General features: G+C 60.3%; 3 protein-coding genes across 4 annotated transcripts; 2 read left to right on the top strand and 1 right to left on the bottom strand.

The window, feature by feature from the left end:
- The first annotated feature begins 728 nt into the window (after window positions 1-728).
- On the top strand, window positions 729-5,066 carry TRIM50 (tripartite motif containing 50). Its single transcript, XM_075033315.1, is given in 7 exon segments — window positions 729-1,165; window positions 2,076-2,171; window positions 3,055-3,447; window positions 3,449-3,607; window positions 3,609-3,649; window positions 3,934-4,058; window positions 4,355-5,066. Coding segments are annotated over 7 exon segments (1,827 nt in total). The 5' UTR covers window positions 729-760; the 3' UTR covers window positions 4,963-5,066.
- Window positions 5,067-6,489: 1,423 nt separating this feature from the next.
- Window positions 6,490-10,335, top strand: NSUN5 (NOP2/Sun RNA methyltransferase 5). The gene is made up of 10 exons (XM_075032370.1): window positions 6,490-6,648; window positions 6,960-7,082; window positions 7,159-7,333; window positions 7,414-7,522; window positions 7,802-7,940; window positions 8,377-8,492; window positions 8,895-9,073; window positions 9,157-9,361; window positions 9,441-9,593; window positions 9,768-10,335. Exons 1-10 carry the CDS (start codon window positions 6,556-6,558, stop codon window positions 9,868-9,870), a joined length of 1,395 nt encoding a protein of 464 aa, XP_074888471.1. The 5' UTR covers window positions 6,490-6,555; the 3' UTR covers window positions 9,871-10,335.
- A 163-nt stretch (window positions 10,336-10,498) lies between these two features.
- POM121 (POM121 transmembrane nucleoporin) lies at window positions 10,499-23,859 on the bottom strand. 2 transcript variants are annotated; one of them, XM_075032368.1, is made up of 13 exons: window positions 23,522-23,859; window positions 23,216-23,431; window positions 22,700-22,864; window positions 20,746-20,826; window positions 20,269-20,440; window positions 19,201-19,292; window positions 18,296-18,366; window positions 17,438-17,562; window positions 16,935-17,037; window positions 16,438-16,611; window positions 14,388-16,094; window positions 13,531-13,659; window positions 10,499-13,301 (listed from the first exon to the last, which is right to left on the bottom strand). In XM_075032368.1, the coding sequence occupies exons 1-13, from the start codon at window positions 23,857-23,859 to the stop codon at window positions 13,207-13,209; spliced, it is 3,468 nt and encodes a 1,155-aa protein (XP_074888469.1). In that variant the 3' UTR covers window positions 10,499-13,206. The 2 variants fall into 2 exon arrangements, with proteins under 2 accessions (XP_074888469.1, XP_074888470.1); XM_075032369.1 differs by having other exon boundaries at window positions 16,438-16,614; window positions 23,522-23,842.
- Window positions 23,860-24,403: the final 544 nt, after the last annotated feature.

Raw genomic sequence — 24,403 nt, forward strand, 5'->3', positions numbered from 1 at the left:
GACTGGTGGGAGAGGCTGGGATTTGGGCTCGTGTCTCTCAGGCGTGCTGGCCCAGAGCGTGGAGTGCTGCAGGGACCAGAGACTGCGCTGTGTTTCAAGGGGGTGAGCTGCAGTCGCAGCCCTGCACGCTGTGCCTTAGCTTCCCCACCATCTTATCGGTCAAATACGGCCTCACAGGTGTTTACCATGTGGTGGTTGTCCCTGTCTCCTAGATAAACGTGCTTTTTATGATTTCTTTCTGCTTTTGCTTAGATGCATCACTTGAGCTAATGCCAATCTTTATGAGGATGTCCATGACTAAGACAATAAGCCCAAAGAGATCTGTAGGAATTCATAGAGGCCAGGGTCAATAATGGAATTTTCAGCAGAAAATCCCTCTTGGCTCTGACTCCAGCCCTGGCACACAGGCAGGTCTCCTCTGAGGTGGGCTGGAGTCTGACATCCCTGCCAGGCAAAGGCCACGGATGGGAACAGCTTGGTGGTCACTTCTGACACCTTAGGCAGATCCAGCAGGCATGGCCAGGTGTGGTCTCACGTCTCCAGAGCCCAAACCCACTGCGGGTTAAAATAAGCATCTCAGATTTTGTGTGGAGCCTAATGATGAGTTTGCAACTGTCTGCACTGCTGCCGGGGAGTGGAGGTGTTTCTCCGTTTCACCCCCTCTCCATCTTCGCTCATCTCTATCTTGCTCTTGGAACAGGACTGATCTCCCACCTGTGTCCCAGGCCAGGTCTGTGCTGCTGTGTGGGAAGCTGGCAGGATGGCTCGGAGGATGAGCATCGACCAGCTGGAGGACCAGCTCCTCTGTCCCATCTGCTTGGAGGTCTTCAAGGACCCCCTCATGCTGCAGTGTGGGCATTCGTACTGCAAGTCCTGCGTGGTGTCACTCTCTGGAGAGCTGGACGGGCAGTTCCTGTGCCCCGTGTGCCGCCAAACCGTGGACTGCAGCGCCTCACCACCCAACGTCACACTAGCTCGCGTCATCGAGGCACTGCAGAGCTGGGGCGAGGCAGAGCCCACCCCAGAGTCCTGCCCAATGCACCACAACCCCCTCAGCCTCTTCTGTGAGGCCGACCAAGAGGTGATCTGCGGGCTGTGCGGCACCATCGGCAACCACCGCCAGCACAAGATAACCCCCATCTCTACCACATACTGCCGGATGAAGGTTGGCAGGCAAAGCCAGGCGGGGGTCCTGGGGTGGGGGTTAGGCTACCTGCAGTGCTTGCTGGCCAAATGTCCCCTTTCCTTCAAGGGACAGGCTGAAAATCATGCCAGGGTGGGAAGCACGGTCCCATGGCACAGCCAGATGTGGGGCAAGGTCCCTGGAGCTGGGGGGCAGCTGTTTCTCAGGCTGAGTGTGTCCCTGGCTGAGAGGACTCACAGTTTCGCTGGCTGCAGCGCGATGGGGAGAGCTGGGGGTCAGGGAGTGTCGGCGTGGCCTTTCAAGACTGTTTCCAAATACCATCAAAAAGAGTCTGGAGATAAGGCTGAGGTGTGGTGCCGCAAGAGAGCAGGGAGGCAGGGAAACAGGAGCCCCAGCCAGGTAGAGTAAACAGCTGGCATCCCTGCCCAGCATCACATGAAAGCCCCAGGAATGGAAAAGCACAGGGCCACCCGGCGCCTCCGCTCCTGGCACCGGGGAGATAAAAGCAGGAGGCACCAGAAGTGCTCCTGCCCCAGCAAGGCTCCTGGCGCTGGTGCTAGGAGGGTGCCCCTGGCCTGGTGCTGGCTTGCGGCTGCTTGCCACCTGCTTGCCTGGTGCAGAGCCACCACGGGGTGTGAGACATCGAGGTCAGGAATGGGAGCAGAGTCCTGATGCTCCTGGCAAGAGTACTTGGTCAGCAGCATCCAGATCAGGGCCATGCTCTGAGTGCTCTCCTGCCTCTGGCAACCCCAAATCCTCTAGATCAAGAGAGTGAAGATCAGCAGGATGTGCAGGGCCCCAGAAAGCTTAGAGAAAGCTTAGGAGAACATGGCTTCTGAGGGCCATTTGTTCCTCAGGGGGCTGACAAGCACTGCCTACGATCAAGGAGGCTGCCAGAGAGGTCCCTCCCACAGAGGTGCTGTCTTTTCAGGAGGAGCTGTCTGTACTGCTGACCGATGTCCACCAGTACAAGAGGAACCTGGATGAACACTTCAACAAGCTCATCAATAACAAAAGTCGCATCGCGGTGAGTGCCATGTGCCAAGGGAGCCTCTGTCCCTGAGTCCTTTGTGTCCCAAGCAGCCCCTGGAGCAACCTCTGCTCCTGGGTCTCCACAGCTCACCTCCTCTACTCCTCTCCTTCTCTTCTCCCTTCCCCAGGATAGCAGACAGGGCTTATCTTCCACCCTGTTCCTTGAAGTTTGTGTTCTCTCAGATTAAACATAGACCTGGTTTTGGGAAGGGTGACGTAGCCCTCTCTGGTGGCACAGCCCTGTTTTCGGAAGGGGTGACATAACCCTCACCAAGCGTCCTGGCAGGATCAGCAGTCAGAGCTGGTTTGACCGAATGTCCTTGGAGGTGGGGAGATAATAGGTGAAAAGGACCCCCCCTTGGAGCAGGCTTCCTAGTCAGAGCAATGCCATTGGTTTCACATTGGGTTTATGCCTGGTTTAGCTGTGTGTCCTTTTCCCACACAGTAGATGTCTCCAAGGGACCTCCTGGCATTCCTTCTGAGGCTAAAGCTTCCCAGTGGGACTCCTCAGAAAGGCTCAACCCAAATGAAAGTGGAGCTGTACTCTTCTCCCCCTTAGCCCGGGACACAGGTTGTTCCCTGGGAGCAGAGGGAGCCAAGAGCCTTGAAGGCTCTGGTGAAGCTGCTTGTGACATCAGGAAACCGAAATCTGGGGGAGAAGAGGCATAAGGCAGGGGTGCCATGGTGGTGAGCAGCTGAGGACAGCAGGATGAAACAACATCTAGCCTGCTGTGAAGAGCTGGTCTTTATTTGGAAAGCCAGTGGACGGCGGCTTGGTGGGACACGTTGACATTGCTGTTGGCATCTCTGAAACAAAAAAGCAGGTGAAGGGGATGGAGCAAGGCAGCCCTGCAGAGCTGCTTGCTGTCTCCCTGCAGAACGAGGCAGATGTCTTCAAGTGGGTGATCCGGAAGGAGTTCCAGGAGCTGCACAGGTACATCGATGAGGAGAAGGCCACCTTCCTGGAGAGCATTGAGGGGAAGGCAGCCCAGCTCATCACTTCAATTGAGTCCCAGGTCAAGCAGACGTCAGACGCCCTGCAGAGGCTTAAGGAGATGCAAAGCTCTCTGGAGGCACTCAGCAACGAAAGCCAGCTTGATTTCATCCGGGTGAGCATGCTCACTAGTGAAGGCAGTGACAGTCAGGCAGGCTCTCCAGCCTTCAGCCCACTGCTCATAGCCCTGACCCCTGCCCTGGGCAGTGGGTACCTCACCAAGCATAGCTGGGACACCACAAGAAGTGAGATGTAGGTGCCCTCTGTCCAGCCAGGGCTTTGCCCGATGGGAGAGACCTGCCCTCCATAAGAGGCAATGCCCTTAGCTCTCCCAGGAGAGGAGAGCCCTGGCCTCCCCAGCCCAGGGCATAGATGTGTACAGCTGTGACCATGCAGAGGAGTTGCCGTTCCGTCAGTCTCCCACCACTGACTTTCTCTTTCTTTTGTGTTTTCCAGAAATATGGCTCCTCCCAGTTCAGGTGAGTGGTGGGACCCAGCAGCAAACAGCATCAATGGGGATGGCAGTGCCTCTGCACCAGGGCTAGAGGTCCCAGGCCAGTGGGCATCTCAGCATCGCTGGTGCAGCCTCGCATGGACACTGCTGTTGTGATGGATAGCTACGGCCAGAGCCATGCTTGCAGCCCTAGAAGAGGGCAAGAGCAGCTGGTGAGACACCAGTGGCTCCATCATACATGGCAGCCAGGTAAGAACAGGTCACACGCCGTCCCCGTCAGCTGCGTCACAGCTGCCCACATCTTTCCAGGTCAGAGCTCCCCAGCCTGCACCCCAGCGATGGCATCTTTAGCCCCGTGTCCTTCAAGCCGTGTTTCCACCAAGACGACATCAAGATGACTGTGTGGAAGCGCCTGCACCGCCGTGTCCTGCCAGGTATTGACCTGCTCTGCTGGCAGCACGCCAGGTGCCCCGGCTCACTGGCGTGTGGGACAGGCTGCCCAGCCAGCATCACACTGCCCCAGTCTCTGTCTTGCTCTCTGCTTGTGCGCTCCTCATCCCCAGGAGAGCTCCTGGAGCAGTGGCTGGCTGTGTCTTGTGCTGGTAGCAGCCTGCTCTTGCATAACAGTCCAGCTGCTTGAAGTTCAGCAGTGCCAGCCCTCAGGGCTGAGTTGGGGTCTGCCAGACCGCTGCCTGCTAGCGTGCCTGGAGCATGCATGCTTTCCTTCTAGCTCCAGAGATGCTGAAATTGGACCCGGTGACAGCGCATCCCCTCCTGGAGCTCTTCAAGGGCGACACGGTGGTGCAGTGTGGGCTCTACCAGCGCCGGGACAGCAACCCCAAGCGTTTCAACTCCAGCAACTGCATCCTCACCTGCAAGGGCTTCTCCTGCGGCCAGCACTACTGGGAGGTGATTGTGGGCACCAGGAACCACTGGCGTGTGGGCATCATCAAGGGCACAGTCAGCCGCAAAGGAAAGCTCAGCAAGTCTCCTGAGAACGGCGTGTGGCTCATCGGCCTGAAGGAAGGGAAGGTCTACGAGGCCTTCAGCACCCCGCGGGCCACCCTGCCGCTGACCACCCGGCCCCAGCGCATTGGCATCTACCTGCACTATGAGAAGGGTGAGCTGACCTTCTACAATGCTGACAACCCTGATGAGCTCAGCCCCATCTACACCTTCCAGGCAGAGTTCCAGGGCCAGCTCTACCCCATTGTGGACCTGTGCTGGCCGGAGCGAGGGCCCTACTCCCCTCCCATCATCCTGCCTGCACCTGCTGCGAGGCAGCACTCCCGGGCACCGTACAACCATCCTGCCCCGGAGGAACCCATGAAGCCATAGCCTGGCCAGCGGGATGAGGCTGTGGCCAGGGAGGGCTGTGGCCAAGTCCCAATGGCCTGCAGCAGAGGGGAGTCATGCTGCTTGCAGGGTTGTCCTGAGGCGGAAGCTCTGGTACTGCAGAGTAAGCTTCAGCAGCAGAGCAGGGTCCTTCCCCTCTCCTCTTAAGAGCATAAAATGTCAGCTTTGGTCTCTGAATCCCCATCCCTAGTCTGGCAGGCTGACCCAAAAGCCTAAAACACATCTGGCCTGTGAAGATCTCTCTATGGAAAGGAGCGCCTGCCTGAAAAGCGTGAGCCGTGAGCGTCCGGGGTCTTTGTTGGCATGTCCTTCTTCTGAATAAATAGAGTTTGTGTTAGGTGAGCTGGTTGCTGGCTAACACTGGTACTGTGTCTGAGGAACCAACTGCAGCTGGAGCTGTGTGGGCAGCCGCAGTGCTCTGCGGAGGCATGAGGGGCTGCTGGGAGGGGAAAACAGGAGCTGAAGAAGCAGCTGCAGAGACCCCTTTGCCAGGCAGCAGAGGTCAGTCCCCAGCGGGAGGATGGCAGCCTGCCTGGGGCAGTGCCTCTTCCAGCTCCTCTGGGATGTGAGCTGGCATGGGGAACCACACACAGAGCCTGCCCGGGTGCAACACTGTGCCTGGGGCCATGGGCTGAGACAGCGTGAGGAGAGCAGGACTGGATATCCGGACACAGCCAGGAGCTTGTCCTGACCAGCTCGGCTGCCCTGCACACAGCCCGGCAGCAGCTCTCCAGCCGCTCCTTGGCAAGTTGTTCCGGCTAACCGCAAAGAGTCACCCAGGAGCCGTTCCTCAGGCTTTTCACCAAAATTCACGACGAGCCCATGCCGACTGAGAGAGGCCAGGACACAGAATATACCGTTACTGGGGCAAATATTTATCCCTGTGCATGAGGTGTCCCCAGCAAATTGGGGCACCCAAACGTGCCTTTACACGGGGTTCTCGTACCCCTCAATCCTTCAGGTCTGAGATGACTTGACTACCACCAGCACCCACGCCACCGATTACTAATCGTAGCCCAACTGTGCAACACAACTCCAGTTTTGCAGCATTCTCGCTGCGGGTCGGTGGATCCGCGCGTCCCTGGAGTCAGTCTTGCCCGTGTTACTGGTCTATGATGCCAGGCGAGGCTGGGAGGGTTTCGAAGACCTGTCAGTCAGGGGGGCTGGGACATGGCGTTACCGGGGTCGCCCCCGCTATCCTTTATCCTTCCCAGAAGCACAGTCCTTCTCTCCAGGGCCGGGCCGTGCCTTCGTGTGCCTTACTCCAGCACCCCGTCCCGCCGCAGGGCCTCACCGGGGCCCACGCAGCGCGAACGCCGTCACTGCGCCAGAGAGACGCCCCGGTGGGACGGCACGTCCCCCCACAGCAGGACACCCGCGCTGCCCTCCTCACGGCTGCTGCCCGCCCCCAGCCTCCGCCCGCCGGCCGTGCGGCCCAGGGCGCCGGGCCCGCCTCCTTCCCCGGCGGCCGCCGCCTCCTTCCCCGCCAGGCCCCGGCTCCGCCGCTCGCCCCCTACCGGCCGGGAGGTCGTCCCGCCGGAAGTGGCGGCGGTGGCCCGCGGCCCGGGCGGGGACATGGCGCTCTACAGCGCGGCCGCCGCCGTCCTGGAGGGGCTGGAGCGCGGCGACGGCGGGATTAAGACCCTGGTGTACAACAGCCGCTTCCCGGTGCGGGGCGGGGGGCGGCCCGGGGGGAGGTTAGGCCGGAAGCGGTAGGCCCGGTGGGGGTTAGGCCCGAGGCGGGGAGGCTCGGTGGGAGTTAGGCCCGGGAAGGGGGGTTAGGCCCGAGGCGGGGAGGCTCGGTGGGAGTTAGGCCAGTTAGGCCCGGGAGGGGGGGTTTAGGCCCGAGGCGGGGAGGCCCGGTGGGAGTTAGGCCCGAGGCGGGGTTAGACCCGGGGGGTGGGGGTGGGTCTAGGCCCGGGGGGGGTTCGGCGGCGGGCTCGGGCCCCGTCGGCGAGCAGCCCCTGACCGCCCCACAGCACGTCCGGCAGCTGTACGCCCTGGTGTCCGAGACACTCCGCTACTCCTCGGTGCTGGAGAAGCTGCTGGCCGGCGCCGCGCTGCTGCGGGCCGAGAAGAAGCTGCCGCTGCCGCTGGCGAAGGTAAGGGGGGCCGGGGGGCGGCCCCTTGGCGGCGGGGCCCGGGCTGGCAGGGCCGGGCTCACCCACGTCCCCGCAGGTGCTGGTGTACGACCTGCTCTTCGGCAAGGGCCTGAAGTGCGGGGGCCGCTGGAAGGCGGTGGCCCGGCAGCACCGGGCCCGGCTGGAGGCTGAGCTGGCCCGCCTGAAGGTGCAGCAGAAGGTGAGCCGCAACGAGGACCTCCTGGCCCCAGTGCAGGCAGCGTATCCCGGAGGTGAGTGGGCCTCGGGGCAGGGTGGTCTCCCTGTGCTGGCGGCAGTGGTGGGTTATGTCTGACCTGGCTGGCTCCCCCAGCCTGCCAGGTACCACGCTATGTCCGAGTCAACACCCTGAAGACTTGTGTCGACGATGCGATTGACTTCTTCAAGCGCCAGGGCTACTCTTACCTGGGCAAGGCAGCCAGGTGAGCGTTTCTTTCTGCCATCCCACCTTATCTGGGACATGGGCGAGCGGCAGGGGCTTGGGACAAGGTCATGTGGGCTGAAGGGTTGCTGGTCTTGGTGCTCATGGTGTCCAGCTTGGGGTCTCTGTCACTTCCCGCTCTTACTGTCTGCCCCTCTGGATGCTGCCTGGTGCCGAAATGGAGAGGAGGTGTGGGGCGAAGGGTGTTCTCAGCCTGGGCTCTAGTGTGGGCATGGTGAAGCACGACTCTGTGTTCATCCTCCCTGTGCCTCGTGGACAGTGTGGAAGAACTGAGGGCCCTTTCTGGGAAGAAATTTTTGTTGGATCTTCATCTCCCGGAGCTGCTGGTTTTCCCTCCGGAGACGGACTTCCATGACAACCTCCTGTACACTTCAGGACACATAATTCTGCAGGACAAGGTGGGGGAGCTGGAGAGCAGGAGGCTCCAGTGGGCAGGGGGGAAACCACTGACATGGGTGGAGGGTCGGCCCCTTCCTCCATGCCAAGGGCTGGGTTTGGGCCAGCTTTGCTGCAGCACTTGAAGTCTGAGTGGAAACTGTGAATGCAGCCTGCAGCTATGGGGTTCCCCAGCGGTTTTGCTTCTGTAGCCTGTAGGTACAGGATGAATTGCTCTGAACTGGGCTGTAAAAATGCCCCGTAGGGAACTGGGGACCAGCACCTGGGAGGAATGCGGGCCTGGGAGCTGGGCAGAGGCTTCCAGTGGCAGATGGTAGTGGTGGACTTGGCCCGGTGTTGTCTGTGGCTGTCTGCGACCCCGCAGCATCAGCCATGCCCTGAGGAGGGGCCAGGGGTGCTTGCTGCCTGTACCTCTCATGGGGCTTTGCCCTCTTGCAGGCCAGCTGCCTCCCTGCCTTCCTCCTCAGCCCTGCTGCTGGCTCCCACGTCATCGATGCCTGTGCTGCTCCTGGGAACAAGACCAGCCACCTGGCTGCCATCCTGAAGAACAAGGGGTGAGGGCAGGTTTGTGTGCTGGCAGGGAGGGAAGGGGTGCAGGTGGCCCTGGTCCCCCCGAACCCACAGAGAGCAGGTGGCAGGAAGAGCTGCAGCCTGTCACCCTGCACTGCCGACTCAGGCTGATGCCCACTTCTGCCTAGGTGGGCTGGTGGCTCTGATAGTGCTGGGCCACTGGAAGGGCCTGAGGGGATGTGAAGTCATGGAGGCGTTCATTTCCCAGGCCCTGCCTGACCCTGGCCCTGCTCAGTACTCCTGCCTGGGGGAGCAGCTCCTGAGCTCTGCCTGCCTGGCTGATGGCCAGTGTTTGGGGCTGCTGGAGCAGCCTGTCGCTGTCAGTGCTGTTCCTGGGGCCGGGTGGGATGTTCATGCTTCTTTTGGGTGCCGGGCTCTGCCTTCAGCCAGATCTTTGCCTTTGACGTGGACACCAAGCGCCTGGCCACCATGAACACCATGCTGATGCGGGCTGGGGTCACCGGCTTCCAGCTGGCCCAGCAGGACTTCCTGACTGTGGATCCCAGAGACCCCAAGTACAGCAAGGTGACCTATATCCTCCTCGATCCATCCTGCAGTGGCTCAGGTAACACATGGGTCTCCAGCTGCCCCACCTGGAGCTGGGCTCTGGGTGTGAGGACCCGTGGGTGACAGTTGCTGTCCCCACAGGGATGGTGAACCGGGTGCCGAGGGAGGAGGCTGCCCCGAGTGCTGAGCGGCTGCAGGCGCTGGCTGGCTTCCAGCGCAAGGTTTTGAGCCATGCCCTGAGCTTCCCGGCTCTCCAGCGCCTGGTCTATTCCACCTGTTCGCTGCACCGGGAGGAGAACGAGGATGTGGTGCAGGCTGTGCTACAGGAGTGGGGCTCGGCCTTCAGGTGTGTCTGCCTTGGGGGGGACGGGGACACAGCACAGGGTGCTGCAGGACTTGGCCCTGACCCTTGTCCCATGCTACAGGCTGGTGAACGCCTTCCCTTCCTGGCCCTGCCGAGGACTCGCTGCCTTCTCCGGGGCAGAGAGCTGCCTCCGTGCCTCTCCTGCAGATACACTCACCCATGGCTTCTTTGTGGCTGTCCTGGAGCGGCACGGGGAAGGGACTGCTGCCCCCAGGTGAGAGGAGGGCCTGGGGGGCAGCTTTGGGGGGGGAGGGGACACCATGGCTCAGGAGGAGAGAAGATGGAGGGGCCTGGCTGTAGCAGGTGTGGGAGGCGAGGGTAGGAGTAATGGTACTGTGGTGAGCGGGGCCTAGGGTGCATGGTTCAGGCTGTTTGCTCTTGTCCACAGCTCTCTGCCTGTGGCAGCTGAGAACCCACAGCATGGAGAGGGAATGGAGCCAAGAGCAGCTCCTAAGAAGAGGAAGAGGAAAAAGCAGCGGGTGAAGGAGTGAAACAATGTTTTTAGGACTGCACAGTGCCCAGCTGGGGCTGGCGGGGAACATGCTGCCACTGCTGCCTGAACAGCAGTGGGGCCACTGAACACAAGTAAAGCTTTGTGTCAGCTGCAGCTCTGGTGGCATTCTGTAAGGCCCAGCTCCCCTGGGACCGAGTGCCAACCCCCAGGACCACCCTATTGCCAGGGATGGGGAACTGGACCTGGCCCTTGGCACCAGCCCCCAGCAGAAGGTTTGCCCCCAAAGCCAGACCAGGGCTGAGGCAGCCTTGGGAAGTCTGCAGCCAGCACCAGTGTCCAGCAACACCCCCATTTCTGCACCCTGCAGGGCTGGAGTGCTCCAGCTGGGGTGTTAAGTTTACCATGTTCCCCCGCTCCTAAAATACTTACCCCAGCCTGATGCAGGGTTTCAGAAAAGCCTTTAACTGTATGGATGAAATATATTAAAGTTTCTCTCCCCTCATTGTGTTTCCCAGCATGTTTGTGCAGTCTTGCCCTGAAATTGCCACTGCTCAGAATGGAGGCAAAGTGGGGGGAAAAAAGTGAAATGGTAATGATCACAAGCAGTGCCTGGCCCTGCTCAGGCCCAGGAATTAAACACAGGCAAGGCAGATGTGAACACAGTCTTTTTATTTTAAACCAGGGACATAAGAAGCGAGGAAAAAAATTGCACATTCACACTAAAATCCTCATCAGCCACACCAGGAATGATCCAAGTCTTCAGTTTGAGTTAAAACCCAGCCTCCCCCTGGCCACATACGGCAGCCCAGTCACACAGGTCTCTCCCAGCAGAGTCTGTGCGGTGGGGAAGGGACACAGCCTGGCTCCTTGCGTGGCTGGGCTCTTGGGACCTAAATGGGGCAGCTACTTGGGGGGGCAGCACCAACAGCAAGTGCTGCCCAGGGTGCCCTCACCTTGTACCCTGCTCATCCCCCATCTCCCTCTGCCACACGGGTCTTGCTGGAGTTGATCTGAGCAAACCCCAGCACCAGGCTCCCAGCTCCCTCACCCCGGAGCCACTGTCCTGCCTCAGGCCACTGCCAGCCCTGACGGCTGGGGAGCGAGCGCCCTCCTGGCTCAGCACCCTGCCTGGGGCAGAGGGAGGAATTGCCAGGGGCAGCCCTCATGCACTAATCCCTTTTCAACCCTTTTCTCAAACCCCAAGGACATGTTTGCCCAGGCCGGTTCGTGCACAGGTCTGCCCTGCTCTAACAGCCTGCTGCACCCCCTCAGCTGTGCTGGTAGGGGAAGGCTAGAAATGCCCTGACAGCACTGGCAGCAGGTGCCTGCTGGCACAGCCTCTGCCCCAACTCGCTAAGGGGCCATGTCCCCTCTGCACCGCACAGAACCCAGTCACCTGCCCTCCTTCCACCTGCTGGGAGAGACATCTTGTTCCTGGCAGACAAGAAAACCACTCGTCACCATAAGGCGTAAGAGTTCCTGCTCCTCATCCTCAGAGAAATAACAAAAAACAAAAAAAGTTTAGTCACATCCACATACATCACATTTTAAAATTAAGGAGATGTTGTTACAGACCAGGAGGAGCATACAGTGGCAGAGCCCATGGGATATAGCTGCCTTTCCCCAGCACAGCTAGCTCCTGTGGGCAGAGCCAGGGCACGGGCCAGCTCCTCACCAGGCTGCAACGGCACAGCTAAACACTACCAACAGCACTGCGGGGTCTGGCAACCTCACTGAACCAAGCTTGAAGGAATTCAAAGGCAATTCAGCTTAAATATAAAAATAAATTTTTATTTTGTTAAAAAACGTTTAAATATTTGTTTGCAATTTTTTTTTTTTCTTTTTTCTTTTTTTAATTTAGACTTCAGCAGACACACACACTCACACGGCTCGGAGAGTAAAAAACCCGGCAGCAAAGCACTCCTGGAAGTGGTGGGGAGCCCATGGGCAGGGGTGCCCATCCCTCGCCCAGGACAGAGTGGGGGGCAGCTCTTGGGTGACCCCTGACTCTGGCAGTCTCTTCCCATACGAGCTCCCAGGCAGGGGAAGGGCCCCGCTCCTGGCTTGATGGGAACAAGGGAGGCAGCACCGTAGCTCCTAGGAGCTGGTAAAACCCAAAAGGAGGGGTATGAGCTAAAAATGAAAAACAATTTGGATTTGGGGAGGGGGGTGGAAACCCATCCACTCTGGACTCCTTCCATTAGCGGCTCCAGAGCACCCCAAGGTGGGGAAGGGGCACCAAGAGAGAGGGGAAGGGAAGGGAGAGACTGCCAGGGCTGGGGCCCCCATGCCTGGGGGTCCAGGCCCCATCGCCCCACCCCTGCTGCCTGCCTTTCAGTCACGACAACGAAGGGACAACTCCCCCAGCACGAGCAGCCACGCAGTGATGCTACTGTCAACACCCAATTAGCTAGGGCGCGTCCCCCGCAAAGGGACAGGTGCCCCACAAAAAAAATAAACTCCAAACAGCAAATCCGGCATAACCAACATGCCGCCACACACACGGTTCAGTTCTTCCTCCAAACTCGATTCAATGAGCGCATTGAAACGGGAGCACGAATAAAGCAAAACAGAGAGGGCTTTACACGAGCAGGGTGGGGGGAGTCCGCAGCCTGGCAGGGCTGTTCGGCAGCCGGGAGGAGGGACCCCCATCCCCAAACCATGCCTCCAGCCGAGGTCCCAGGCTACGGCGGGTCCTCGGCTGGAGGTCTGATGGGAGATGTAAGTCACAGCGAGGGGGTCGTCACCCAGCTGCAGCCGGGTCAGTTGCCCGTGGCACTGAGACGCCCAGGCCTGGCTGGCACTAACCCCGGCTCGTGTTCTGCAGGGACGGCAATGAAGCCAGAGGGAGTGTATTCACCAGTCCATGGGATGAAACAATGGGGAAAGATTTCAGGACCTGGTGAAGACGGCATCCCTCAGCAGCCTGGAACGGCAGCCAGCAGGAACGCAGCATGTCTCCAGCCAGGCTCCGAGCGGAGACGTGCAGCTCTGCCGGCTGCTATGCCACAGGGGAGGGGGCTGACTGTCGGGGGACTGGGGAGGAAAGCATGGGAACAGCTAGAAGAAGCAAATGGGGAAAAATTTACACGTTATGAAACATGGCAAAATAAAGTGAGGGAGGAAACGCTGCAGATATGTACAGAGGTTCATCCAGCCTTGGCTGTGAAACTGTTCAAGTAAGAAGAGTTTGGTTTATCCTGCCCCACCCCAGTCACTGCCACCCAGCATGGTCTCTGGCTGGCATCAGAGACGGGGAGCCTGGCCCCATCACCACTGGTCCCGCCACAGGGACCACTCTAGACCGGAACCCCCATGTGAGTGCAGGGGCTCCTCGTGCAGGCCGGTGGCGGGGGCCCAGCAGCACCAGAGGTTACTTTTTGCGGGTGTGCTGTCTCCGTGCCTGCAGCCGCTGGCGAGCGCCTGTCTTGGATCCTGCTCCGATGGAAAAGGCTGGGGTGGATGAACCTGGAAGCAGAAAGGTTGCTCAGGTCTCTGCAGCCTCACTCAGAGCTGGCACGGGGTGTATCAGAATTCCTGTCCCAGGGGGAATGGAAGGTTTTGCAACCCCCACAGCCCAGCAGGTACCACCCATGATGTCTCCCAGAGCACATCCTGGCCCTTCCACCATCCCCAGCCCAAGGGGACAACACGACCCATCAGCTCTGCAAGGCCAAAGCACCAACTCCTTCCTTACCAAAGGAAGCGCTGACTCCTCCGAAGCCCGAGGCAGGAGCGCTGGGCGTCCCGAAGGAAAGGCTACTGCTTCCACTCCCCACTGCTCCTGGCATGGGTGTGCTTTGCCCGAAGGTGGGCGCAGGAGTTCCTGGAAAGCAATACGCCACTGTGAGCCGGGGTCAGCAAAGGAGGAAGAGCCTGGCCTTTAGGAGCTGGTGGCACCCACAGTAGGCACAGATCTCCCCCCAGGGGCTGAAGCACCACAGTTCCCCAGGACCAGCCTCTTCACCCGAGAAGCCCTTTTAATGCAAGAAGTTGTGCTCTCATGGTAATCCCTGGGCTCTCCTGCCAGCAGGGCAGCAAAGGAGGATTTGCAGGCCAGGGAGGAACAAGGGCCTCTGTCTTTCTAGATCAAGTGGTTGCTCAGCCTGTGGGTTTCAGCTCTGTGGGAGGTGAGACAGCCCAGCGAGGGTGCAAAGCAGTAGGGAAAACCTCAGAGAGCAAGCAAGAAGCAATTGCAATCACTGGCTGGCAGCGTTTCTACTTGCCAAGAAGCTCCAGATTGTTTTTAAGCATTGGCGAGACCTTGGCTTCTGCCAGGCACCTGGCTGGGCTCAGCACTCAGGCGAAGCCAGGGTGCATTCAGAGGGGCCGAAGAGCAGAATTTAAGGATTCCCCTCCATCACTGAGGGCTGGGGACCTGGACGAGTGACAGAAGTGCCTTCCCTTCACATGGCAAGGCTCTGCACAGCATAAGCACCAGCCCCTCTAGGGCTGCTGAGCCTGGGGAGCTCAGCAAGGTCCAAGCAGGAAAGCTGCTGCCTAAATCTAGCCCTGCCCTTCACCCCCAGAGAAAACCCATCTCTCCCGACTCACCTCCAAACACGGGCTTGTTGTTAGGTGTGCTGGGCACAGTGAAGGCGAAGGGCGTGCTCTGGTTCTGCGCACCCAGCGCGCTCTGCGTCAGGGAAGAGCCGAACGGCGTTGCTGCTGGGGCTGCCCCGCTCTGCCCAGCCCCAAAGCTGAACCCCACGGCGGGGGAGCCGCTGCTCAGGGTGGGCGTGCTGATCCCAAAGGCGCTGGCGGAGGGGCCCGGCTGGACAGTTGCCCCAAAGGTGAAAGGGGAAGGGGTGGTGCCAAAGACGGCGGTGCCGGCGCTGCTGCTCGTGGTCTGCGTGGTGGAACCGAAGCTGGCGGTGGTGGAGGTGGCTGTCCCAAAAGAGAAGACTGACGTGGTGGTTCCAAACGCCACCTGAGCACTGCTGGCGCCGAAGGAACCCTGGGCACTGGTTGTGCCAAAAGCTGGCTGAGCACCACTGCCGAATGTCGGCTGAGCAGTGGACTGGGCCGCAGGGGTTCCAAAACTGAACGGGGGGCCAAAGGTGACGGGGCCAGCAGCGGGCTTGCTGGCAGGCGGCTGGCTCTCCGCAGCACCAGCACTGAAGGTGGGTTGACTCGCTGCACCGGGATACAGTGGTGGCGGCTTCGCATTTGTGCTGAAGGAACTGCCAAAAGCTGAAACAGACGAGCCGAACGTCAACGTTGCTTGACCTGTGGTGGCTGGGGTAGAAGAGGTCAGCGTGCTGCCCCCAAATATGCTAAAGCCCACAGTGGTGGTAGGAGCTGTTGAGTTTGAAGGTGCTTGGCCAAAGGCAGGGCCTCCTGGGACACTGGTGGTGGCAGTGACCGTGGCTGGAGGTGGCTTTCCGAACTGGAACACAGGCCCTGGGGTGGCAAAGCTGGTTTCTGTGCTGGGAGCTGAGCTGGCCGGGCCCCCGAACAGGAAGGGCTGAGACGTGCTGGTGGACGTGGCAGCGGAGACGGTCAGGCTGGCAGTGGGGCCGGTGGAGGCGGGGGAGTTGAGTCCAAAGCTGAAGACAGGTTTAATAGTGGCATCTGTGGAGGAACTCTGCGTAGTGGCAGTCGTAGCTGCGGTGGTGAAGATGACGTTAGGGAGACCTGTGAATCCTGCCAGGGTAGTTGTGGAGGCTGCTGGCAGATCTGCGGCTGAGGCCGGCTGCGACGTTGGTTTGAAGGCAAAGGGAGAGGCCTGTGCTGGAGATGAAGCTGTGGTGACGCTGCCAAAGATAGGCTTGAACATGGTGGTGGTGGAGGATGTTGAGGAAGGGCCTGAGTTCGCAGACACGGTGACTGTGGTGGAGATGACAGCCGTACAGGGTGCTGTGCTCTCGCTTTTCGGCAAAGCACCAAAGATGGGTTTGAAGACAGGGGTCGTGGTAGTCACAGCAGTGGTAATGGTGGGCACAGCAGCAGCTGCAGTCATTGCTGCCTGGCTGGAAGGTGGGGTGTTCAGCATCCCAAAAAGGATGCTTGGCTTCGGGATGGAGGGAGGTTTGCTGGGGGTCTGGCCCAGCTCTGTCAACACAGGAGGTGCCAGACTGCTGGGGGCCTGCACCCCCAAGGCAGCAGCAGGGGCAGTAGGGGCAGGCGTGCTCAACACGGGCACAGGCTTGGTGTCAGCAGAGGTGGCAGGCAGAGAACTCGACTCTAGTGATACAGCAGGAGCAGGCGGCTGTGCAGCTGATGAAGGCGGCTGGGATGCTACCGCAGCTCCAGTGGAGTCTGGAAAGGGGGAGAGTGCTTATTTAGCAACAGGGGGTCACTTACAGCCAGACAGCCCTTCTGCCAGGCGCCCACCCCACTGCTGCAAAGGCTTGTGGAGCAGCACCTGCCCATACCAGACAGACCCAGCCCTCCACACTTACTGCAGCTCCCAACAGGACCATGGGCTCAGCATCTCCAAACTTGCCACCCCCTCCACCCCAAGACATGCCTGCCAGCTCCGCTGCCAGCAGAGCATTTGAACAGGGAGTTTTGCCACCTGACTCCCACAGAGGCAACACAGAACTCCCTCTGTGCCTGCCTTGCTCTGCCGAAGTCCCACTCTGCCGGCCCTCCTCCTCACCTGCTGGTGTGGGCACAGCCTGGCTGCTCTGCATCTTCTTCAGGCTGTCCAGGAGTGAGTTGGTGCTGGCCGGGGCAGAAGCTGTCAAGGCAGGCACAGGCCCCGGGGACGTCACGGTGAACGCCAGTGGCCTGGACACAGGCGTAGACTCTGCAGTGGTGCTGGGCTCCGCGTCTACTGGGAAGAAGCAAGAAATCAGGACCCACAACTCACTGTAGGGGACTACTCCTTAGCAGAGCTTCCCCAGTGGGTAGGGAAACTGCATGAACATCCCACAGCTCTGGCCCTGAGGAACCTCACCCATCACCCTGGGGACTCTAGGGCACGAGCTCTCCTGAGTCTGAAGGCACGAAGAGCATTCCCAGACCCGAGTACCAGGTGGGACTGGCCCAGGAGCTTCCCCAGGCTGTGCTATGCAGACACCCCACTGCCCTACCAGCCCTGGCCCTGGGTTTCTTCTCCTTGCTGTCCCCTCCATGTTCCCAGGCTGTCCTTACCAGCCTTATCCTCCAAGACTTTGTTGAACCACTGCAACGCTGCCGCCTTCTCTGCATCCAGGTCCTCCGACGTGATGGAGTAGCCCAGCTGAGGTGGTGGGGGCTGCCAAGAGAGAGCAGCAGCTTAGCTCCTTCTCAGGGAAGCCGGCAGAGCCTCTCTGAATGTGTGGTGAAGGCTGGCCGTCGCAAGACCCGTGAAGCAGGTGGTTCTGCCACAGCACGCTACCGCGGAGCTCCGATCCCCATTCATTTTGGCCCCCGGCTTGGCGCTGAGGGCACAGCAGGCCTTCCCCAGGCCATTACCTGGTCCGGCAGCAGGCAGCACAATCACGCACAGCCCACCAGACACTGGGGCTGGGGATAGCGTCACTTCCCACTCGGCCAAGGACGGGGCCTCCTTCCTGAGGGCAGGCAGGTCAGTCTCCCCCCAGCCCTGCAGAAATTGCAGTGAGCACATTCTATCGCCAGAGGAGGGCAAAAGGGGCTGCGAGACAGCGACGTACCAGCGCCAGCTGGTCCCCCCGGCGAGACGACAGCAACTGGATCTTTCGCTTGCGCTTCCCGCTGCTCCCCAACGTGGACGGTGGGCTCAGGGAATTCTGCTTCTTCCGCACCGGCGTCTCCACCACTACAGAAGGAGACAAGTCAGGACCAGCTCCAGGCAGAGGAGGCGTTTGGCTTGTACCAACAGGGCTGTCCCTTCTGACTCCTCTCTGGATGACCCATCTCAGGGGGCAGAGACAGGAGCACAGCTTCAAGCTGAGAACAAGGCTGCGATGCCCTGGAAAAGCAGCTGGCCGCAACACATCCCAGGGCAGTCTGTTACAAGGGCCCGCTGGGGCAGTGGCCCCTTCCCACCTCCACGCATGGTCCCCTGCACACTGCCTACCCAAACTACAAACCATGCAAACTGCATGAGCCACATCTATCACTATGCCACAGGACCCTATCTGAGATGGGCACAAAGGATTTCCTCTCCATTTTAGCTGAGGAAGCATTGGCATAAGCTCAGCCTGGAATTTGATCAGGGTGCTACTTGTACCACAGCAGATCTTGCCCCAAGGCTGACACCTGGACCCATGCTGGCTTGGGGGCTGGTGTTCCCCCTTGCAAGCCAGCTCCCAGGCATCTGCTAGCACACCAACACTGTGAGCACCCCTTGCTTATCACCTGGAAATCCTTTAAGGCAGTTGCTGAGGCCAGCAGAAGTGCCACCGCCTTGGGACCAGCACGTTCCTAGTCTCCAGGTGACAGCTCAAGCCAATCCCACCTGCAGACCTCAGCTACCTCCTGTCCTGCTGCTTGCTCGCACTGGTGGCCCATCCAACCTGGGCACAGAGCTGGGGCCCACCTACGCTCACCTTTCTCTGTCTGCAGCTCCTTGTCCGATTTCACTGGAGTGGAAGTGTTGGAGCGATGCAACTCCTCCTCCCTGCACAAGTGGGAGAGAGCCAGTTAGGGTCAACCCCAGGCTTGGCCCTGTCCCCAGGGAGCAGGACAAGACCGAAGGCACTAAGGACTGCCACCAGCACCCCTGGTGTGTTTCTTTGCCTCCGCCAAACAACAGACCTCAGGACAACAGCCTTGCCCTCACCACACCAGCCTGAAAGCAGCTCCAGGCAGAGGAGCTGCTCCCCTCTCCAGCACCCCAGCTTGGTCGGGCTGCTGAGCCTGTGCACCCTCCACAGGACAAGTCAGCCTCAGGGCAGCAGCTGGGGGTCCCAGATGGAAGCTGCTGCCCCTTGCAGGTCCCTGGCGTGGACCCACCCTATTGCCAGGGCAGGCGGTTATGTTGGTTTTAGTTCTGACATAAGCTCAGGTCCTTCTCTGAGCCAGGAGAGAGGAGAACAGGGGCCTGTGCTCCGAGGCAGGCGCTAAAATACAACCCCTACTGCAGGTCCCGTTAATTGATTTTGAGGACATGGCAAAAATCAGGGCCTGTCTCTCCCCAACATTTTGGCAAACAGCAACCCAGGCCATGCCAATGCCACAAGGCAACGTCACCTCTGCAGCAACCTGAGCCCTTAAATCTCTAACCTGGCCTGGGAGCAGAGCAGGGATGGTGCAGCTCAGTGCTGCTGCCAGGACCACAGTGTAACAAGGCAGCAGGGATGCCAATTGACACGAGGGGGTTTCCACACCGGTGGGTGACCCAGCAGGCATGTCTCAGAAAGGGGCCTGGACTGTCCCGGCTCCAGTGGAAGCAACTGCTCTCTTCCTGGCTGGCATCGATGAGCAGGTGCTCGCTGAGCGAGTGGCTAGTTACCTGGCTTTCTTGAGAGGCCACTCTGGTGTCTGGGAGCGGGAGGACGCTGGGCTGGACAGCGGGGACACGCTCACACCACTTCTCTTCCACAGCTGGAACACAGAGAGAGACCAGCCGTAACTCAGTACGGGGGCTGGCAGGGAGTACAGCCTCCAATCCTCCTGCTTGCCCACAGATTAAATCCCATCTCCCAGGGCCATGGCTAACGAGTCCAGAACCTCTTTTGCTTCAACACCGCTTAACTTCCTTCCACGTCCTGTGAGAGGATGGGGAAGGAGGACGCTGATGGTCAGATGCCAGCTCTTACCTTTGTATGGCACAGGCAGAGGCTGCCTGGCTGCCGCAAACACCCTCACATGCGCGGGGCTGCTCTGGCAGGTACAGACCACCTCCTCACCAGCAACTCAGAGTGGATGGATCCCACCTCAAGGATTTTAGACTAGCCCCAGCTGGAGGAAACCTTTCCCTACCAATATATCCTGCAGGAAACCTTTCCCCACACAGACCGCAGAGTTCTGTTAGGCATGGCTACAGCCCACTGTCACATCTGCAAGCCTGACCCAGGATGTAAGCAGTGTTTTATTAAAGGTCAGCAGCTGCTGAGGGGACCTGGGTCAATGTGGGAGTGCACAGCTCCAATACGTCCTGACTACAGCTGAAAAGGTGGCAGTAAAGTGACTTTTTTTTTTCCTTTCACCTGGATCTCTCTACCCTAGCAGACTGGCCAAGGCTGAGTAAGGAGGGGAAAAAAAGCCTCCTTCTTGCGTCGACGTAGAATAAGCACTAAAGCAGGACAGCTCAGCCTGGGGACTCCCCCAGTTTTGCGCACTGAAGGACAAGTAACATCGCTGCCTGCTGCTGCCAGCCTGGCAGCCTGCCTAACCCACAAGGAGGTGAAACTGCCTGGCTGAGCTGCGCTGGAGACTCCCTGCAGCGCTCACTGCCAGGCACCCAGCGACATTGCTCTCTTCTTATGAGGCCAGGGTGTGAGTTACATGGGGCGATCCCAGAGGAGGGTTGAGCCACTGCACTGGGCTCCGGTGCTGCCTTCGGCAGGCTGTTTCCTACCTGTGAGAGGCCCCGGCTGGAGCTGTAGGAGCTGGCGATGGCATTGCGGATGGAGCTGGGGATCCCACCAGCATATGTATTGTTGAGGGAACTCATGGAAGAGGTGCGTGACCTCTTGTTTGAGCAGTCATCCAGGTAGTACGAGACAAGGCCCCTCTTCAGAGAGCCAGGCCTAAAGGAGGTTAAAGATTTTGTGAGCTCTGCACCACTCTGTCTACAGGTACTTTAATGCAGGGTGGGTGGAGGAAAGCAACCCTGTTCTCTCACAGTGCAGGGCTTGGAAAGAGGCCTCAACAGCAGCACTGCCCTTATGGCCACTGGCCTGTGCTCAGGGTGACAGACTAAAGGCACAGCCACAGCATCTCTTGCTCTCCCACGAAGCAAAAGTCAAGCACCTCTTCCAGAGCCCACAGGCTTTCAGACCCACCCCCCCCGCCCCAGCTCACAGCAGGTACTTTAGGCCCGATGGGCACTTACTTGGGTATGAGAGAGGCAGGGGCACCGTTGGCTACCAGCGGCTCAAACGCCGACTGCCCGCTTCCACTGCTATCATGGCGCCTGCGGGAGAGAGGGCAGAAGCCTGAGGTAGTGTGGAGGCAACAGACAGGGCTGCCCTCCCAGCTTTGGGAAAAGACCCCTTCCAGGCAGGCTCGGCACAAACCTTGCTTTTTTCTTGTCACCCAACACCTAAGGACAGAGGTTCTCCCTATCCTGCTGCAGATTTTCTCTCCACCTGATCCTGTTCTCACTGACCCTCACCTCGAGCTGCCTCCTCCCAAGCACCAGCAGCTCCTCTAGATGCCTGCTGGGCAGAGTAGTTTTGATGTAATGAAATCTTTGCTCAAATCCATTATTCTAAGCCAATACATTTCAGAGAGTCTCAGCAGGTCATTTCTGGAATGGATCCGAGCTCCAAAACTCAGATCTCCTACTTCTTCCTAGTCAGTGCCCCAGACTGTTTGAGTCAGAAACCGAATACCCCTTCCCACAATGATTTGGTGAAGACCCGAAGTCTAAAAGTCTTAAAGCAAACCCTGCTGCGAAGCAGAGCTGGAGGTGTACAATCAGCCCTGTCACTTAGCCCAAGCGCTTCCCTCGAGCTCAAGCACGCTGACCCCATTGCACAGGCGATCGAGTGCTATCCAGCTGACACAGGCTCCTTTCTGCCCTCAAAGGTCATGTGATTTTCTGCCTACAAGTATTCTTCATGCTTGCCAGGATTTAATACCCTCAAAATTGGCTTTCACGGCAGAGCTGGGTATTGGCATGTTAAGAAAAACAGTATTAAAAAAACCACCAAGCCGATCCTGTCTGTGCAGCTATCCTGTTGTCATCCTGCTCAGCTCTAGTGGGGCTCAGACTCACCAAGCTAAGGCAAAAGTTGAAACGTAGAGGGAAATCCAGCGATGGAGGAGAGGGGGGCATGCCCTGCTGCAGCAAGAAGGCAGCTGGTGGCTTCCTGCAAACTGCCGCTCATCCTGCTGCGCTCTCACAGCCACTCTAGCAGCAGCCTCAGCACAGCATGCAGGACAATGCGCCTGGGCACTGCCCAAGCCACTCTTCTGTTGTCTCTCAGCTTCCCTGCTTAAGCCCAGGCAGGCAGCCTGGGCATGTGAGGGGCAGAGGGGCACGAGGCAAATGGCCTCCACATACACAAGTGAAAGGATGAAAAAGAGGAGGAGAAAGAAGAACAGCGAGGCAGTACTGTGCCCAGGTAGTTAGAAAGGTTCTGGCAGACTTTGGCACCCAGGATTTATGCCTTGTCCTTCTCAGAGCACTGGCAAAGACATCGCACCCTCATTTCTTGGAGCTGGAAATCTCTGACCTTGACTAACGAAAGCAGAAGATAGTCTCTCGTTACCCTCGTGTTTTTACCTCCTTTTGCTAGCTAGAGTGCACAATGGAAGCATGCAGATCTTTTAAAGTGCGATGCTTCCAGTTGGGGCTGTACGACTTGGGGATCCTGTCTCTCCTGGGAGCCTGGGGCTGACTGAAGAATAGAGATGGTAAACCTATGGCAGATACCAGCATTTCACACCAAGTTTCCCTGGTCTGCAAACCCCTGCAATGACAGAGGCCACCCTCCCTGCCAGGCTTCCCCAATCCACATCCCAGCCTCTACCAACACCAGCAATGCCAGGGAACATGCTTGACCCACAAGCTTGCCCAGACAAAAACCTAAACCACATCCCTTTGATCTCAAGGACAAAAAGAACTCTTGGAGGACTTTCCAACACAGCCCAGAAGGCTGGGTGATGGGGTGTGCTTCCTCTCTGCGGTTCAATTCCCACAGGACTTTTCCAACCCAGACTCCTGGTCACACCAGGCCCAGCGCGCTCTGGGACACATCCCATTTGTCACCACTGGAGCACCAGTGTCACTTACGACCTTCCCAACACGTGGGCAGTGACCTGGACTGCTGGCTTATTACCTTCTCTTGCTCTCCTGATCGTTCCCAAAAGCCTGGTCCTCCTCCTCCTCCTGCTCCACAGCCCTCTTCCTGCTCTCCTTGATGGCATTCAGCACAGTCTCTTTTGCACATGGGTCCAGGCTGCTGTTGGCCGGGAAGGCCATGCGTGAGACCAGCTGCTCCAGGCTGTGAGGCAAAGCAAGGCAAGGCGTTAGGCAAGCTGGAATCCCCAGAGTGGGATCCCCCCACCCGGTGCCCTGGCTGCTTCCACGGAAGTGGGGAGAGGGCTCTCCCGCACAGCCTCTCCCGAAGGTTCAGATCGCCCAGTCCTCCCCACAGGGCAGCAAGGCTTGGGACAGGGATGGAGCGGTCACCGCCAGGCCGGGAGCAGCGTGCTGTCCCCAGGGGACTGCTCTGGGCAGCAGGACCGGCTGAGGGCCAGGTAACTGGTTTCCCCCGGGTCAGCCCGGTCAAGGGTTAGTTCCTCGGCTGCCGCCCGCCCGTGAGGCGAGGCCCGGTCCCCACTCCCGTACTCACGCTGGGGAGCGGGTCAGGCCGGCGTCCGGCCGGGCGATCCTCACGGTGACGGGGCTGCGGAGCGGGCCGGCCCGGCGAGCCCAGGGCGCGCTCCTGGGCGAGCAGCCCTCCCAGCGGGCGGCGGGCAGGCCGACCGGCACGGCGCTTCGGGTCTGCGGCAGCGGGTACCGCCGGCGCGGAGCCTGCGGCGGGCAGTGCGGGACGGCCGGCGAGGCCCTGCGGGGACAGAAGGGTCAGCGCCGCCGGGGCGCGGGGCTTCCCCCGGCCGGCCCTCCACCCCCACGCCCCACCGCGCCCCGCGCTTACCCGAGACGGCGCGGCGGGGCCCTCGCGGGCCGGCCCGAGGGGGCGGCCGGGCCCCCGTTGGCGGCAGCTTTGCCGGGCGGGCGCGGCGCGGGCGGGCCGGGCCGCATCGCGCACCAGGCCCCCGCCGCGCCCAGCGCCGCCGCGCCCAGCAGCGCGCCCCGCAGCAGCAGCAGGCAGGCCACGGCCAGGGCCAGGGCCAGGGCCAGCGCCGGGGTCAGCGCCGCCGCGGCGCCCCGCCGCCCCCAGCGCCCCACGCCCGGCCCGCCCCCCGCCATCGCCGCCGCGCCGAGCCGGGCCGCGCCGCACCGAGCCGCCCGCCAGCCGCGGCCGCCCGGCATGCACTGCGCGGGGCGGGAGGGGGGGGGGGGGCGCCGGGGCGGGGCTCGCCCGGGGTGGGCGGGGCCAGGCCCTCCCGGCGCCCCGCCCCGCCCCCAGGTCCCCGAACCCGCCGCGGCGGCCCCTCCCCATTCCCGCTCCCGACCCGCGTGTGACCCCGTCGGGACCCCCGTGTCCTCCCATCCCCCCAGCCGAACCGCTGTGTCCCCCATCTCCGCCGCCATAGCCCCGGCCCGGCCCGCGTCCCCACCCTGACCCTCGGGTCTTCCCCGCCCCGACCGCGGTGTCCTCCTGTCCACAGCCCCCCACCCCGGTCCCACCCTGACGACCATGTCTCCCCCCACCGATTCCCCTTTCCCCATCCCCACTCCAAGACCAGCGTCCTCGTTGCCACCCCGACCCCCGCGTCCCCCCTCTCCCCATCTCCACGTCCCTGTCTTGTCCCCTACAGCCCCCCCGCACCGTTCCAGCCTCTGTCTCCCCCCTGTCCCAGCCCCTACAGTCACCCGCGTGTCCCCGCACGTCCCCATCCCTGACCCAACGCCG

The sequence above is a fragment of the Buteo buteo genome, chromosome 7 (assembly GCF_964188355.1).
Source record: "Buteo buteo chromosome 7, bButBut1.hap1.1, whole genome shotgun sequence".
In the NCBI taxonomy this organism is placed as follows: Eukaryota; Metazoa; Chordata; class Aves; order Accipitriformes; family Accipitridae; genus Buteo; species Buteo buteo.

What these genes read in the sequence shown, in the direction of transcription:
- NSUN5 (XM_075032370.1), top strand. Translation starts at nt 6,556, where the DNA reads ATGGCGCTCTACAGCGCGGCCGCCGCCGTCCTGGAGGGGCTGGAGCGC. An exon ending in TACCTGGGCAAGGCAGCCAG is followed by an intron (nt 7,523 to 7,801) that starts GTGAGCGTTTCT and finishes CCTCGTGGACAG; the next exon opens with TGTGGAAGAACTGAGGGCCC. An exon ending in GAGTGGGGCTCGGCCTTCAG is followed by an intron (nt 9,362 to 9,440) that starts GTGTGTCTGCCT and finishes CCCATGCTACAG; the next exon opens with GCTGGTGAACGCCTTCCCTT.
- POM121 (XM_075032368.1), bottom strand. Translation starts at nt 23,859, where the DNA reads ATGCCGGGCGGCCGCGGCTGGCGGGCGGCTCGGTGCGGCGCGGCCCGG. An exon ending in GCCCCGCCGCGCCGTCTCGG is followed by an intron (nt 23,432 to 23,521) that starts GTAAGCGCGGGG and finishes CTGTCCCCGCAG; the next exon opens with GGCCTCGCCGGCCGTCCCGC. An exon ending in CCTGCCTCTCTCATACCCAA is followed by an intron (nt 20,441 to 20,745) that starts GTAAGTGCCCAT and finishes AACCTCCTTTAG; the next exon opens with GCCTGGCTCTCTGAAGAGGG.